At 40.2% G+C, this 16,428-nt stretch overlaps 1 protein-coding gene across 1 annotated transcript in view; it reads left to right on the forward strand.

The window, feature by feature from the left end:
- DNAJC6 (DnaJ heat shock protein family (Hsp40) member C6) overlaps window positions 1–15,640 on the forward strand; it is a 101,976-nt gene extending 86,336 nt beyond the window's left edge. The window contains 6 exon segments of the mRNA XM_043575191.1: window positions 222–290; window positions 1,756–1,875; window positions 7,894–8,157; window positions 10,451–10,593; window positions 12,161–12,337; window positions 13,285–15,640. Coding sequence (XP_043431126.1) covers window positions 222–290; window positions 1,756–1,875; window positions 7,894–8,157; window positions 10,451–10,593; window positions 12,161–12,337; window positions 13,285–13,386 — 875 coding nt within the window. The 3' untranslated portion in view covers window positions 13,387–15,640.
- The last annotated feature ends 788 nt before the right edge of the window (window positions 15,641–16,428 follow it).

A 16,428-nucleotide genomic window follows, 5' to 3' on the forward strand; every position in this document is an offset into this window, starting at 1 on the left:
TATGGGTTCTACCAACTGTCACGTAAGTAACCATACATGGAGACCCAAAGATATCAATATTGCAAAATGTTTGGAGTGCTCAGAAGGAGATGAATCATGTGGGGCCATGGCAGGTCATGCAGGCTTCATGGAAGGGACAGTATTTATCTGTGTGAACTCCGAAAAGTGGGTTCTCAGTTATTTTGTGACGATTCTTTCTCTTCTCCCCATTTCTTCTGCAGCGTCTAGTACACCTGCTGTGAACATTCAGCCAGATGTTTCGGGAGGTTGGGATTGGCATACCAAACCAGGTATAAGTCAACAGGTTATTTTTGTGCGTATTTAGCCAACTGCTAAAGCATAATCCTTCACTGAGGCTATAATGAGTACTTATAGAGTATCATATAGCTCACCTATGTAATTTCCTAAAGACTCACATTCTCATGGAGGTTTTCACACTGCCTTTGATGGCATGACAATAGTGTGTTTTATACATTATTTATAACTATTCTCAGTTTCATTTGCTGAATGTCTGTCTTGACAATAGAATTAGACAAATCTGGGTATACAGCTAACTCAACCACTTAGCGACACTTGGATTTTTTTATAAGCCTGAACCTCTGTTTTTTAAATCCATAAAATAGGGTTTATAATTCTTGTCCCACACAGCTACATGTTTTTTCTAATATACATTTTTTTTATTTTAAAGAGAGAGAAAGAGAGAGGCTGGGGGGTCAGAGGGAGAAAGAGAGAGAATCTTAAGCAGGCTCCATGCTCAGTGCGGAGCCTGATGTGGGGCTCAATCCAACAATCCTGGGATCATGACCTAGCCAAAATCGAGAATCGGATGCACAACCAACTGAGCCACCCAGGCACCCCTGTATAAGTGAAATAGTTCATATGAAATTTTCTGGCATAGAGTAGGTACTGAATAATCTGAATAGTCTTCTTTCTTTTTTTAAAAAATTTTTATGTTTATTTTATTTTTGAGTGAGTGAGAGAGAGAGAGAGAGAGAGAGAGAGAGAGAGAGGCAGAGCATGAGTGGGGGAGGCGCAGGGAGAGAGGGAGACACAGAATCCAAAGCAGGTTCCAGGCTCCGAGCTGTCAGCACAGAGCCTGATGTAGGACTCGAACCCATGAACCGCAAGATCATGACCTGAGCCAAAGTTGGTGCTCAACCAACTGAGCCACCTAGGTGCCCCTGAATAGTCTTTCTCAACAAAGGGTTTGTTTTAGGGCTGAATTTGTCTGTAATAAATAAATTCTCTTTCTCATGGCTAGTATGGTATTTCTTGAGAGCCATCTGCATGTGATTGCATTTCCAATGCTGTGCGGGTTAACACACATACACACACACACACATACTATATGTTTACCACAGCAACTTTTTGGAGCAGTTGCTGTTTCTTTAATTTAACCAAGGAGAAAATGTTGAAGCTCAGAGAAGTTAAGCAACATGCCAAAAGTTACTCAGCTAGGAAGTGGCATTCAGAGCCAGGCCTGACTCCAAATCCCAGAGGAAATAATGGAGTCAGGTGAGATGAGAGGTTAACATTGGATGTAGTAGTTTGCAGGGATGGCTAGGAAATGACATATGCCTCCTCTGTTCCCTGTCCCTGCTCCAGGCCACTACTCACTAGCAACTTGTAACATCTTTGCAAACCCTGTCCTAATTTCCCCTAAGAGGTAAAATGAGCAGTAGCCCTGGATTTCTGAATTCCAGAATTCAGCCTCCGACAACTAACTCATTTTCAATGATTTTATTTCCTTTTCAGGAAGCTTTGGAATGGGAAGCAAGTCAGCTGCCACCAGCCCAACAGGATCCTCGCATGGCACGCCCACGCATCAAAACAAACCGCAGACTCTGGATCCTTTTGCTGACCTTGGGACTCTAGGTATGAACTCAACAGGTTAAGATATTAGTAACATTTACTTATGGCTACAAAGCCTCACATCTAAATCTTTGGTGTTACAACAAGCTGATATTGTTACCTGGGACCTAGAATAGTACGTATTCTTAAGCAACGCTCTAAAACCTGAGACTGGCTTTTTAAAAAAAGGAAACAGGCCCCAAGTACTGGGTTGGAACTAACCCCTATAAAATAGTTTGTCCAGTGCCTAATTTTGGTTTAGTAGCATGAGTACAGCCAGAACTTCCAGGAGTACCTCACAACACAGTTTGGCTACAGCAAAGGTAATGAATGTGTACGGAAATGCTGAGAGAAGAGGCCAGTCGTATAGATTTGTGACGTATAGGGCCAGCCATGCACAGGCCTTCCTGTAATGTTCCTCCTGAGATCCTCACACTGGCATCCCTCTTCTCTCCACTGACTACAGTGCTCTCTGCTTAGTTTGTAAAATTCCATACAGAAAATAGACTCTGTATAGAATTCTCAAAGTGTTTTTCATCATATGTTGATCATTTTTGAGGGATAAGTGTTCCATGAGCAAGTGATTTTGGAGGCACTAAGTTGCTAAATTTTGTGGACTTGGATTATTGCAAAAACTTCTGAGCGTACCTGTTCTTGGTGAGTTTCCCCAAAAGGATACAGTTTGTAGGGTTCTCTTCTATCTCACCAAGGAACCTTTTTTCAAGGAACAGCTTGTTGGACTAGCATATTATGAAACCTTTTCTTCGTCCTTTTTCCTTTCTTCTCCGTGCAGTGCAGAGTTGAATAAGGGGGTGGAGATAGCCCTCACACACAGTTTTGAATTGGCCATATTGATAGTTTAGATTCTCAAGAGAGCCCTTATGAGGCATTTAGAGCTAAATTGTCTTAAGGGAATAAGAACGTGACTCCATTTTTGCCAGTAATTGTATTGGAATCTTAACCTTCCATCATGCCCTCTTTAGAATTGTTTTTTCTTTTAATAACTCTTAAAATCATTTTCCTTTCTCTCCTTTTCCTTTCTCTTCCTTCTTAATGTAAGTTTCAAATTTTAAAATAATAACAGGTGAAATTCTGCTTCAAATAAAATCTTATTCACTGTTCATTTTTTTATTCATTCCACAACTATTTACTAAGTGCCTTCTGTGTGTTAACATTGTCTTAATAAAAACCAACCAAACAAGAAAAACCAAAACAACATTCCTGCTTTCCTAAAGCTTATATTCTAGAAGAGGAATGAAATAGTAAATGAATAAATATGTGATATAATGTCAAATAAAAATAACAATTAATGTTTATTGGGGCTTTACTGTGTGCCAGGCACTATTTCAAGTGTTTTACGTTTCATTTAATCTCCCCAATAATCTTTTTTTTAATGTTTATTTATTTTTGAGAGAGAGAGAGAGCGAGCAAGCAAGCACAAGTCGGGGAGGGGCAAAGAGAGAGGGGGACAGAGGGTCTGAAGCAGGCTCTGCATTGACAACATAGAACCCGATGCAGGGCTCGAACTCATGAACTATGAGATCATGACCTGAGCTGAAGTCAGACACTTAACCAACTGAGCCACCCAGGTGCCCCTATCCTGAATAATCTTTAAAACAATTGTTTTAAGTTTATTTTGAGAGAGAGAGAGAGAGAGAGAGAGAGAGAGAAGAGAGAGAGAGAAAGCACACGCATGAGAGCAAGGCAGGGGGAGGGGCAGAGAGAGAGGGAGAGAGAGAATCCCAAGCAGGCTCCATGCTGTTAGCACAAAGCCTGATGTGGGGCTTGAACTCATGAACTGTGAGATCATGTCCTGAGCTGAAATCAAGAGGTGGATGCTTAACGAGCTGAGCCACGCAGGCACCACCCCCCAATAATCTTTTGAAGTAGAGACTGTTATCCTCATTTTGCAGATGATGAGGAAACTGGGGCACAAACGATTAGGTCACACTCCCGAGTCATGGGTTTTCAGCACCATGATGTCTGGCTCTGGAGCTCACACTCCTAAGCCCTGTGCTAAGTGCTATGAAAGAAAAAAAGCAGAGAGGGATGGTGAGTGATAGATGGCCTGGGGTGTTATTTCAGGTATCAGGTGGTTAGGAAAGGCCTCTCTGAAGAGATGATCTTTATAGGAAGTTCCTTTTAAAAATCCAGCATCACATCTTGCATTTAGACATCATGTCATTTTAGGCAACTTTAATCCAGAATCATTCCTTTGCCTTTTTTTTTTTTTTTTTTTTTTTTTTTTTGCCTTTCATGACATTGATCCTTGAAGGATAGAGGCCAGTTGAGAAAGTCTCAATTTAGGTTTGGTATTAACTTTGATCACTTCCCTAAGAGGGTATCTGCCAGGCTTCTTTATCATAATGTTATTATTTTTTCCCTTTGTAATTGATGAGTTAGCTGGAGGAGATAATTTGCGACTACCCTATATGAGAATATTCTATTCTCTATCTGATTTAGCTACTGGTTTTAGCAGTCATTAATGATTCTTGCCTGAAGCAGTTATTACTGCAATGGTTGCAGAATTGTGGTTTTTCTGATTCTTCCCTTCTTTCTACATATATTAATTGGCACTGTAAAAAAAAAATTCCTTTTCTTTCTCTCTCTGTCTCTCATCAGAATGGCCTAATAGATTCTTTTTTGATTCATTACTGTCATTATTTTCTCTAATGTTCATGTCTAAGATTTGGTTTGGTTTGTGAAATCCCCTCCTTTTTTCTGGATTCTGTATTCTTTTCTTTTCTTTTTTTTTTTTTAATTTTTTTTAACGTTTATTCATTTTTGAGACAGAGAGAGACAGAGCATGAACGGGGGAGGGGCAGAGAGAGGGAGACACAGAATCCGAAACAGGCTCCAGGCTCTGAGCTGTCAGCACAGAGCCTGACGCGGGGCTCGAACTCACGGACCGCGAGATCATGACCTGAGCCGAAGTCGGCCGCTTAACCGACTGAGCCACCCAGGCGCCCCTTAATTTTTTTCTTTTTTAAATTTTTTTTAACGTGGATTCTGTGTTCTTTTCACTCAAATTCATCATTTTTTGAAAACTTTCTTTCTTAACGGCACAAGATGTTCTAGGCTTGTTGTGAAATGTTTTCTCCCCAGTCCTAGAATCAGTCATTCCCCAAGGAATCCTTATTCCTTTTTGTGGAGAATGATATTCGGAAACCAGGATCTGTGCACTAAGTGTGTTCATTGGTACTGGGGTGGGAGTCATTGCTCTGCCTTTCAGTAGCTAGATAGAGATAGGAGATGTGTGGATATAGCTACATATATAATTCCATCCAATACACGGGGGGCTCCTTTGCCTTGCCCTTTTCCACATATGTATTTTCCATTTCCCTGGATCTCAACAACATTAATTGCCACACAACAAAAATTTCAGAATAGCGACACCCATATCACTACAACAACCAACCTGTTGGGAGGAGTTCAGGAATTCTTTGTCATTTTTGAAATGTAATTAATTCTTACAGTCGCTGGGAAAACTAGTTTCCTAAATTCCTGCATGTTTCAAGTCACGTAACTTAGGAAACTTAAGGGACTTTCCTAAAGCCACACAGTGAACAGGTGTATAAGCAGGGCTACAAGCCAGAATTTTTGACACCTAGGCAGTTGCTTTGAAGATTAAAATCAAACTTCCAAATTACATAGCAGCAGTTCAGAAAAGACAAAAGACAGTGTCCTTCTCCTAAAGGTGTTTTCACATTGAACAATTCTGTTCCATACAGCAGTGCCTTAGTTCCTCCCGTAGACATTATGATCTAATTGGTCTGGCGGTGGCCTGAATATAGGGAGTTTTAAAAGCTCCCCAAGGTGATGGTAATGCCCAACCACAGCCGATAACCAACTGCTGTAGCTTTTAATGAGGATAGCAGTGGCCTCTGGGTTTAGCAGCTGCTTTGCATTTTTGTCAGTTCCCTGCTCCGGTAGCATTAAAAATTAGATTTCTGAACATGGGAAGAGAAGATTCTGGAAGAGTGGGCATCAGAAAGTCCTACAATGTTGACGAGCCCCTTGAGAACAGGATCTGCATTTGTCTTTTCACCACCGTGTCTGCAGCCTAGCGTGTGAAGGATGTTCGATAGTGTTTTATAAATGAATGAATAAATGGCAGTGTAATGGGAATAAGGAAGCTTTTTTTTAGTGTTTAGGCGTTTCCATATTTATTTAATTAAATAATGTATATATATCAGAAAGAAGATAGTAAGCATCCTTAGACTGTAAAATGAAATTCCAGTGCAGAATGAATACCCAGCCTAAGGTGTATGTTGATGTGCTATTGGCAGGAGGGCCCAGGTCCTCATGAAGAGACGCTTCATGCTAAGTTATGCACTGACAGGGGGCAATGCCAAGCCTCAGAGCTTCTGTCGTCACCTTTTCCTGTTACCAAGTATTTATTAAGCCCTTATGATGTTTCAGTGTATTCTGGGCATATGAACTTGCATTATATTATAATGTATAATGTCTCTTAATTTGCTTAATTCAGGGTTTGTGAAATATATTCATATAGCCTTTGTGTCTTTATGGTATACCTGTAACATAGATGTAGTTCTGGTTTTACAAATGAAACTGAGACTCAAGGAGGGGAAGTTTTTTCACTGAGCTTCAGAAGAGCAGGGTTTCTCCATAGACCATATTCCCAATGCCCAGTACTTTATATGGCACACAGATGCTCTGTAAATACTGATGAGTGAATGTACGAATGGATGAATAAGTGTGTGCATGAATGGGTGATAAAGCTGAGACTCAAACTCAGATTGACTCCAAGTTCCAGGGTCCATTATACAGCATTCCCACTGGGGAAAGAAGGAGGAGCCCCAGATCAAAGTAAAGGGAGAGATCTCTAGAAAGAAGAGATGGTAAGGGATAAATTGTAGTGACAGGCTCAGAGATTTGGGGAGGAATTAGGGATTATGGGTGCAGCAAATGAGCATGACATTTGGAGGAAGGATGCCTATAGTCAAGACTCAGCTCCGTTAACTAGATCATGAGCAAGTCAGGAAACTTCTCTGAACTTTGGATTTCCTCATTTTTAGAGTGGGGTCAGTAGTACTACCTACCTCCCTAAGAGTGTTGTATAGACTGAAGGAAGTAATAGACACAAAAGTATTTTGTACATGCATATTAGTTATTTTATTATCACTGTTACTTTGGGTTTGGTGCACGAAAGGCTTCCTAGAGATCACCACATTTCAGTTTCTCATTTTACCTCTTTAAACACAAGACACTGTTCGTCTTTGTGTTTTGGAAACAGCCCAGCACGAATGCAGTGAGTGCTTAAAAGTTAGGAGATTGTGGAATCAGAATTCTACTTAAATTCCTGGCACAAAGTAATAATCATTTTTTAAAGCTTGAGTAAGATCCTTTGCCCAGTTCAAAGTTGCCATAGTGCTGGCTGTGTTGAATGTGTTCTGCAATGAAATGCAAGAAGTGTGAAATTGAAACCTACTTGTGAATTTTCAAAACATCTTTGTTTACTCACGGGCACTAACCATGTTTGTACTTACAACAAACAATGATTAATCGTGATCATTGAAGTTTAAGTAGTACCTTGATGAATGAATGTATTTTCTTTTATTCTCTCTTCTTGTCAATTCAGTAGTTATTATTTTTTTTTTCCCCAGTGAGAAATAGAATGTGCTTATAAGGTAGGAAGGAGAGGAGACATGGAAGTGTGGGAAAAGACAGGGCTTTTCTGGCTTGGAGTCCAAGACTTGGATTCAAGTCCCAGTTCTGCCACTGCTGGCTGTGTGACTTAGAGAAAATCACTCAGCTGCTCTGAACTGCGGTTTGTATATCTGAAGAAAAAGATGGGGTTATTAATATACACCTAGAAACATCACTGTGGGGATTAAAGGAAATATATGCCTGCAATTCCTTTAATTATTAGGAAGGTTAATTGTGCCATCAGTCAAGGTAATTTCCACTAAAGTCACTGAAAACAAAAACTTGGGACATAGAACTAGAGGTTACTCAAAACAGCATTCCTCTCTCTCTCTCTCTCTCTCTCTCTCTCTCTCTCTCTCTATGTTTCCATAGGTAGTTCTTCCTTTGCCAGCAAACCCACCACACCAACTGGACTGGGTGGAGGATTTGCGCCTCTCAGCTCACCGCAGAAGGCATCTCCGCAGCCTATGGGTGGAGGGTGGCAGCAGGGAGGTGGCTACAACTGGCAGCAGACACAGTCCAAGCCACAGCCCAGCATGTCCCACTCCTCTCCCCAGAACCGACCCAACTACAATGTGAGCTTCTCGGCCGTGCCTGGGGGGCAGAATGAACGTGGGAAAGGATCAGCTAATTTGGGTAAGGGTGATGGCGTTGTAGCCTGACTATAGGGTAGCCTGTGTTGTCATGCTACCTATATGTATGCCTGAAGAAGGAGACAGAAAACAATTCCAGTATTTTCTGAGTCCATCTTTCATTGTAGAGATACAACAGGATCCCTCCCTCCCACTCTGTGCCTGAAGCACCTGGGTTTACCATGCTCTTGACACTCATCACATCATTTTGTGACTTAGGCTAGTGCACTCGTCTCTCTCTTTCCACACTGACCCCTGATGGAGAGCAGGTATGGTGTCATGTGATCATTAGCACCTAGCTGAGGGCTTGGCGTGCAAGAAGCACTAAACGAATACTGAATGGGTGTGAGTGGTGGAGCAGCTGGATCTTGAACTGTTATTCCTTTGGAAGAGGGGGGAGAGGAGAAGGGTTGGGAGCCTTGTAAGCTCTGTGTTCACATTTGCCCTTGGATCCTCATCAGAAGAGGGTGTATGTCTTGGGACATTTATCTTGCTTATGCTCTGGTTGGCAGATGTTTCAGATCACTGGGTTTCCTACATGGGTTTTTCCTCTCTTCTGAGAAGAAAGTTAAAAGAACACAAAATGGGCCAACAGCTAAGGCTAGAGGGTACTCTGGATAGGATTCAGTCTCTTCTTTTTTCTTTTTTTTGAATGAGATTCTTGGTAACAAGTAAAAAAAATACTGTATTTTTCATAGCAGCAATGGTTAAATTTGAGTTTGTCAAAAGTCCTGTTATATTTCCCATCTCAATTGATTTGGTCATACTCAAGAGCTGAGTCTTTAGGGGCGTGGTGAAGAAACAGGCCTTTCTCTCTGTAGAACATGGAAAAGGAAATTCTACTTTTCCTAGTAACTGTAGCTAACGTTGAGTGCTTGCTGTATGTCAGGTGCTGTTCTAAGTAGTTTCACGCATTATTTCATATAATCTTCAAAACCAACTCCATGTTGTAGATGAAGAATCTGTGACAGAGATAAATGAAGTAATTTCTTAAACCCACACAGCTGTAAGTGACAGAACCAAGATTTGAACCCAGGCAATTCAGCTCCAGAACCCCTCCTCTTAACTGCCACACTCTACTTGATACAACACAGGTACCTTCTCAAAATAATAACATGACAGGGACTCTTTTGCCGGGAATATGTAACATCACGTTTGTTCTTTGGTTCACGATGGGTATTGCTTGCACAGTTCCATAGAGTCTTGTGGCTCCCCCTCTATTTTTATTTTGAGTAGATGTAGGGTAATTGTCAGCAGTCGGCAGATACTTATGTAGCATCTTAAGTGTAGAAAACTTTGGGAATTATGGAAGTGAACAAGACAGGCAGATTCCCTCATCTCAGAGCACTTGCATTTAGTGTGTGCATGTGTGGGTGTGTGTCCAGAACGTCTTATGGTATAGAGATGGCAAGTGGCTTTCAATCCAGATGTCAACTTTGGTTGATGGGCATTGACAAGCATGGACTGCTGTGCTTCGGTTCTGTTTTGTTTTAATTTAATAAACATTTAAATAATCAGGCACTATTCTAAACTCCTGAAAATGTTAACTTCTCAATTCTTACAACAACCCTGTGAGGTAAGTAGTATTGTTAACATCATCCCTGTTTTACAGATGAGGAAATTGAGGCCGGAGGATAATAAGTAACTTGCCCCAAGGTCCCACTGCTGATAAGTGTAATTCAAGCCTGGGGAGTCCAGGCTTGTAATTCAAGCCTGGGGAGTCCAGCTATAGAGACTTTGCTCTTTGCCATCAAGCTAGGCTGCCTCTCCAAACATTGAGAAAGACTGTGAGGCCACAGCCAGACTTGGAGGAAAAGAGCGGAATGATGGGCTAGAGCTGTCAGTGGGTAGGACTAGAACTGGGCATGGTCAGGAAAGTGGTGGCATACGTGGACTTCAAGTACCAAAACCCAGTGTTAGTCCCATCACTGATACTAACTAGTTGTATAACTGGGGTGGGTGGGGTGGGGGTGCATCATGAGTATTTTCAGCTATAAAAAGATGATATGGTGGAAATGGTGTTATGGAGTTGGATTTACTGTAACAATCCAGCCTTGAGTTCTAGCTTTGCTGTGGATATGGTATATGATTCTGGAAAAATCTCTTAGGTTCTTCAAGCCTCATTTTCCTCATCTGCCAAATGGGCATGACAGTCTCATACCCTACTCATTGGGTTAAGTGTCAGAGGATTAATATATGTGAAAGCACCTTGAAGACTCTTAAGTGTTATGAGGTGATATGATTTTATGTTTAAGAGTAGAGACTGTAATGATTTCTTTTTAAAACTTATATTGCAGAAGGGAAACAAAAAGCAGCTGACTTTGAAGACCTACTTTCTGGTCAAGGTTTCAATGCACACAAAGACAAAAAGGGGCCTCGAACAATAGCTGAGATGAGAAAGGAAGAAATGGCTAAGGAAATGGATCCTGAGAAATTAAAGGTGTGTGAGCTCCTGCCCCAGGGTGATTATTCTGTGTGAAAAAGTCCTGTGACAAGGTTATGGGTATGGAGCCTTCAGTGTTCCTGGTTCCCAGCTTCTTCACTGCTTCCCTCCATCCACTTTCAGCCAGAGCAGTTCTACTTTTATCTGTTTTGATTCTAGAAGTCTAGGTAAGATTGGATTTGCAGAAAAAAGAATATTTCCCCATTAAAAAAGATTTGCCAACCAGCTACTCCCAGTTTAGCTTGGAAAGAAAAGGGTGGTTTCATTATGTGGATGTATTGTGTGAGGTAGTGGAAGAGTTTTGTAAAGATCACGAGAATTGGAATGTTCTTGACAGACGGAGAGGTTGAATTCCTATGTGACAAAATACTAAGTATGCTGATGCCAGAATGAACTGGGAGATGGGGCTCTAATCTGCTACCGCATTAAAGGGTTTCCAAAACCAGGACTAGCACAGCCAGTCCATCTTACACATTTTGAAAAAATGTAACATATTTCCAGACAGATTTGAACATTTGTGAAGGATACATAGATTCTTAGATTCTCTTTTGAATACAATATAGGATCCTTGGTTTGCATTTACTTTTTGCTTCATGTAACGCTACCGAGACTTTCTATTTCTTCCAAAGCTCTGTGCTCCATCTTGACAACATTTGTTCACTAGGCAAACTCTGACAGTTTTTTCTATGGAAGAAAATAGTTTATGTCTTTTAAATGATGCTCGGTTGTTTAGTTGGTACATGGTATTTAGTTGCTTGGGAGAGTAGGCATTATTAACCTTGGCTAAACCATTCATTCACCAACGTACACACTGAGCTCCTACTATGTGCTAAATGCTGGTGTGCTCTTATAAACCCTTCAACTTAATCACCTCATTTGTGCAACCTGAGAAGACTCAAACTGTGAACATTCATATTACTACTTGGATTAATTCATTTAACAGTTTTCGAGTTTTCTTTTAAAGCTGTATTTTGAAGCAGTCATGTTATTTGTCTCTTGAGTTATAGTCTTGGTAAGAAACAGTACCTTTTCTCAAACAGCTCTGCCTAATGGCAAGGAAAAACACACACACACGGGTGATTATGATAAAATATAGCACATATTAAGATAGAAACATGTTTAAGGGATTAGCCCAGAGAAATCCCCCCCCTCCCCCCCCCCCCCCCCCCCCACCGCACCGGGATATTTATTTAGTGTGTGTGTGCCAGATACTATACCAGACAGAGGCAGATAGCAGAGACCAAAATGGACACGGTCTGTGCCCCCATGGCGTTCATGCTTCAGGAGTGAGATTAACTCTGGGGTGGGGTAGAGAGGAAGGGATTCAAGCTCTCAAAGGCAAATGGTATGAAATTCCTGAGCAGGCTTTTAAAGGATGATGAAGGGTTAACAGGCAACCCAAGGTAGGAGGTGAAAAATTATCCTAGGTAGAGAAAACAGCTTGGAGCATGCACAGTGCCCCATGTGGTTAATGTTGTTGGGGCAGAAGCCATTTCCAGAGGCTAAGTGGAGACCTTAGGGACTTGAAAACATTTCTATTTCCTAATTCCCTCTGCATTTACAGATTCTGGAATGGATTGAAGGTAAAGAGAGAAATATCAGAGCACTTCTGTCCACGATGCACACTGTGTTGTGGGCTGGGGAGACCAAGTGGAAACCAGTTGGCATGGCTGACCTGGTAACACCTGAGCAGGTGAAAAAGGTATACAGGAAGGCTGTGCTGGTGGTGCACCCAGATAAAGTGAGTATGATCCTCCCTGGAAGAGCACTTCTCTGCTCCTTATTTCATTAGCTTATGACCATGTATTAAAACATTATACTCTCAATTTTCTGGTTATTAGTCCATTTAAATGATAAAGTCCATGGGCTAACATCAAGTATTTATTTATTTTTTTTTAATTTTTTTTTCAACGTTTATTTATTTTTGGGACAGAGAGAGACAGAGCATGAACGGGGGAGGGGCAGAGAGAGAGGGAGACACAGAATCGGAAACAGGCTCCAGGCTCTGAGCCATCAGCCCAGAGCCCGACACGGGGCTCGAACTCACGGACCGCGCGATCGTGACCTGGCTGAAGTCGGACGCTTAACCGACTGCACTACCCAGGCGCCCCTAACATCAAGTATTTAAACAAATAGTTATACTTTATGAAGCAAGAGAAGAAATTAAACTATATATTACAATAATGGAATGGGAGGGCTTTCCCTAGGTATATGATTTATCACTGACTAGTTTTTTTTTCCAATTTTTAAATAAAGTTTATTTATTTATTTTTGAGAGAGAGAGAGAGAGAGAGAGAGAGAGAGAGAGAGAGAGAATGCACACACACGAGCGAGGGAGTGGCAGAGAGGGAGAGAGAGAGCGAATCCCCGGCAAGCTCCACACTGTCAGCATAGAGCTCAATGCGGAGCTTGATCTCACGAACAATGAGGTCATGACCTGAGCTGAAATCAAGAGTCGGACGCTTAACAGACTGAGCCACCATATGTGAATTTCTAAGGGGAGAGAGTTTTGGGGAGGTTATAATAATTAGGATCACATAGAGTGAGCTATAAAATAAAAAATGGCCTAATAGAAAAACATTTCAATTACTTAGAGCCCACATATTAGCAGTGAAAATTTTAATACAAATAAAATTTCAGTCTGTAGTATCTAATGTGTTTTGCTGTTCTTTTTTCTTTTTTCTACAGGCTACTGGGCAACCCTATGAACAATATGCAAAGATGATTTTTATGGAGCTCAATGATGCCTGGTCTGAGTTTGAAAACCAAGGTCAAAAGCCCTTGTATTAGTTTTTGAGCTTTTCCATTTCTGCTGCAGACCTGTGCTAATGCTTAGTGTGTGTCACAGTTCTGAAGTTTTCACAGGTGAACCAAAAACTCCAGTAACATGTATCCAGTACTAAACTGTTAAATTACTCGTGAATTAATTACTCATTGATAAGGAATGTGGATGTTTATTTCCTCAAGTCCCCACCATAAAAGGTCCAGAGCAGGGAAGGAACTTTTAGTCAGAGGACCTTGTGGAGTTCCTACATTCCAGCCTGCCCTTTGGGGGGGCAGACTCAGCATTTTGTGGGGAAATGGAAACCAGAGGCCACCAAAGGCATAACACCCATCTCATTGTCTGAGAATAGGATTAATGAGCAAAAGCTATGATAATAGAAGTACATGGTGGATTTTAACTAATGGTTTTTAGATTTTCTTGGAAAGATGGCATTAAAGCCATGGCTTTACATTGACTTTAGGAACACAACCACCAAGTATTTTATTTTTGTGGAAATTTACAATGGTCTTTAGCATAATACTGTATACGTCTTTGGGTCAAAAGGACAATGTAAATTGTGGGAAGTGATTGTATTACAATCCAGTGATTGCCAACCCTGGATAAGCTAAAAATTAGTGCAAATGCTGACTGAAGAAAACAGGGACTCTGTGGAGAGAGAAATCTTTGTTCCTGGTCAGAAAGTTGGGCTGCTACCTTCCTCTCCCTAGAAAACTGTAGTTGCTTAAAGAAAATGTCTTAAGGACGTAACTTCAACTCTAAACCTGATTTGGAAGAAACTTATCATTTTGTCATAAGGCTTCATGCTCTTCCTTTTGCTTAGCCAAGAAAATATTTTTAGCTGGAAACAGGTTGTAAAGCAGTTTGGCACACCACAACGTATCAGGACCAGTGTCTAGTAAGGAGTCCCTGTCCTCTAGTTTTGTGAGTGGTTGTGGTAAGAGAGTAGAAAACAACACAACACCAGTGACGAGGCAGGTGCAGTTGGAGCGGGAGAGCTGTGCTCACCTTCGGACCGGACCGAGTCAGATGGCTGGTCAGGATTTGCTTGGAGGGACTATGTTCTCCTCCCCATCTTTTGAAACTGGATCCCTTGGATTATTACAGTGGGGGTTAGTGTTTTAAAAGTAGTCGGGGGTCTACAGGAACAACATTCATGCAGGGACATCTGTGAAAGCAAAGTAAGAATGAAACCTTTGCAGACTTCACACTGGTAGGATTGCACTTCAGTGTTTTGGCTGTTCCTCATTTTGAGGGATCAGCAGTTGCCATCCCGTGACTTGAGGGGGATCTCTTTTGGTGTGCACATCCATGATGTGCATAGTATATATATGCAAAGCAGATGGGCAAAAAGATTTCCATGCTAATCTTAAAAGGTTCATGCTCAATATGGTGAAAAGCTTTCAAAAGTTGTTTTTAAAAGACAATCATTTTTTTGTTCCTATTTTAATTTTCTTGTGGCAAACTGTACCAGAAAAGCAGCATGTCAAAAATACTTCATGTTCTGTATAGAAATCTCTCTCTCTTTTTTTCTTGCTTGCTTGCTTTCTTTCTCTTCCTCCCTTTCCTTTTTTTTTATTATAAATATTTATTATTTATTTTACCCTTTACTGACAATGTGAAACTCACAGAAAATGTTCTCCTTTTAAATATACAGCTGTAAACCGTCAAGGTAACCATAACAAACTAGGTGTTATTTATTAACGTATTATGAAATAATGTTTGAACCAGTATGTGCTTGTCTTATTTAAAATTGGAATGTGAGACATGTTGCTGTGACCTGGTTTTTTTTTTTTTCTCATTCACATTTGTAGATATTGTGTGAACTACAGTATATAATGATAATAATTAAAAGGATATTATGTGAATGTCACGTACATTTTGAAATGATAGAACTCTATTAGCTTTGTATCATGTTTGGATAATTCATCAATGTTCACAGTTTAAAACATCATTAAACATTATGTAATTAGCAATGAGAAAGAATCTTACCTAACTTATTAAATTTGGGATTTCCGTCATCTCTTTTCCAGATACATTATAATTCTGGACCCCTATTTATCTCAAAACTCTTAACATATGCAGACCAACAGATTTTTGCATTCCTTTTAAATATCTGGTTGTGACAAAGCTTGTTGTTGATCAGATTCACTGTTTCATTCATGTTATTGTAATATATTTTTTGTTTTGTAAATAAGTTACACACAACAAAATGTGATTGGTCTAAGATATTTGTAATGTATATTAAAAGGCTCAAAAATATTTGTAGAAACCTAAGTTATTTTTGCACTAAATATAACCTAAGTTATATTTGGGAATATAATGACAGGTTTGAGTTATACCTTCTGACATGATTCGCTTTTTAGAAAATTAACGGGAAAAGAGCATGAAAACATTTAATACATTTGCACCGAAATGTAATCTGATAGGATTTCTGGATTTATACATTAACCACCTCCATTACCACCCTTTCCCCTACACACACACACACACACACACACACACACACACACACACACACACGATCATGCTACATAAACACTACGTTTCAAAAAGAATTGGCATAGAAATCCTGGTCTCCTGGATAGAATATTAATGAATTTTCAAAGCTGCGTTTGTATGCTGAGGCAAAGAAATTGATCTTGGAAGTCTGGGACTTTGTCATAGTAAACAGGACTGACCCTTGAAAAATGCAGGGATTAGGGTTTCTGACCCCACATGTAGTAAAAAATCCATGTATAACTTTTGATTCCTCCAAAGCTTAGTTAGTAATAGCCTACTGTTGACTAGGAGCCTCAATGATAACATAAAGTTGATTGACTTCATATAAATGATAACATAAAGTTAATTGACACATATACATGTATACATATATATACTGTATACAGTATAATGTTCTGTATTCGAGAATATTGTATCCTTACAGTAAGATAACCTAGAGGAAAAAAAATGTTAAGAAAATCATAAGGAAGAGAAAATACATTTACCATACTGTACTGTATTTACTGAAAAACATCCACATATAAATGGACCTGTGTGGTTCAAACCTG

This window comes from Prionailurus bengalensis, chromosome C1 (genome assembly GCF_016509475.1).
Source record: "Prionailurus bengalensis isolate Pbe53 chromosome C1, Fcat_Pben_1.1_paternal_pri, whole genome shotgun sequence".
Lineage (NCBI taxonomy): Eukaryota > Metazoa > Chordata > Mammalia > Carnivora > Felidae > Prionailurus > Prionailurus bengalensis.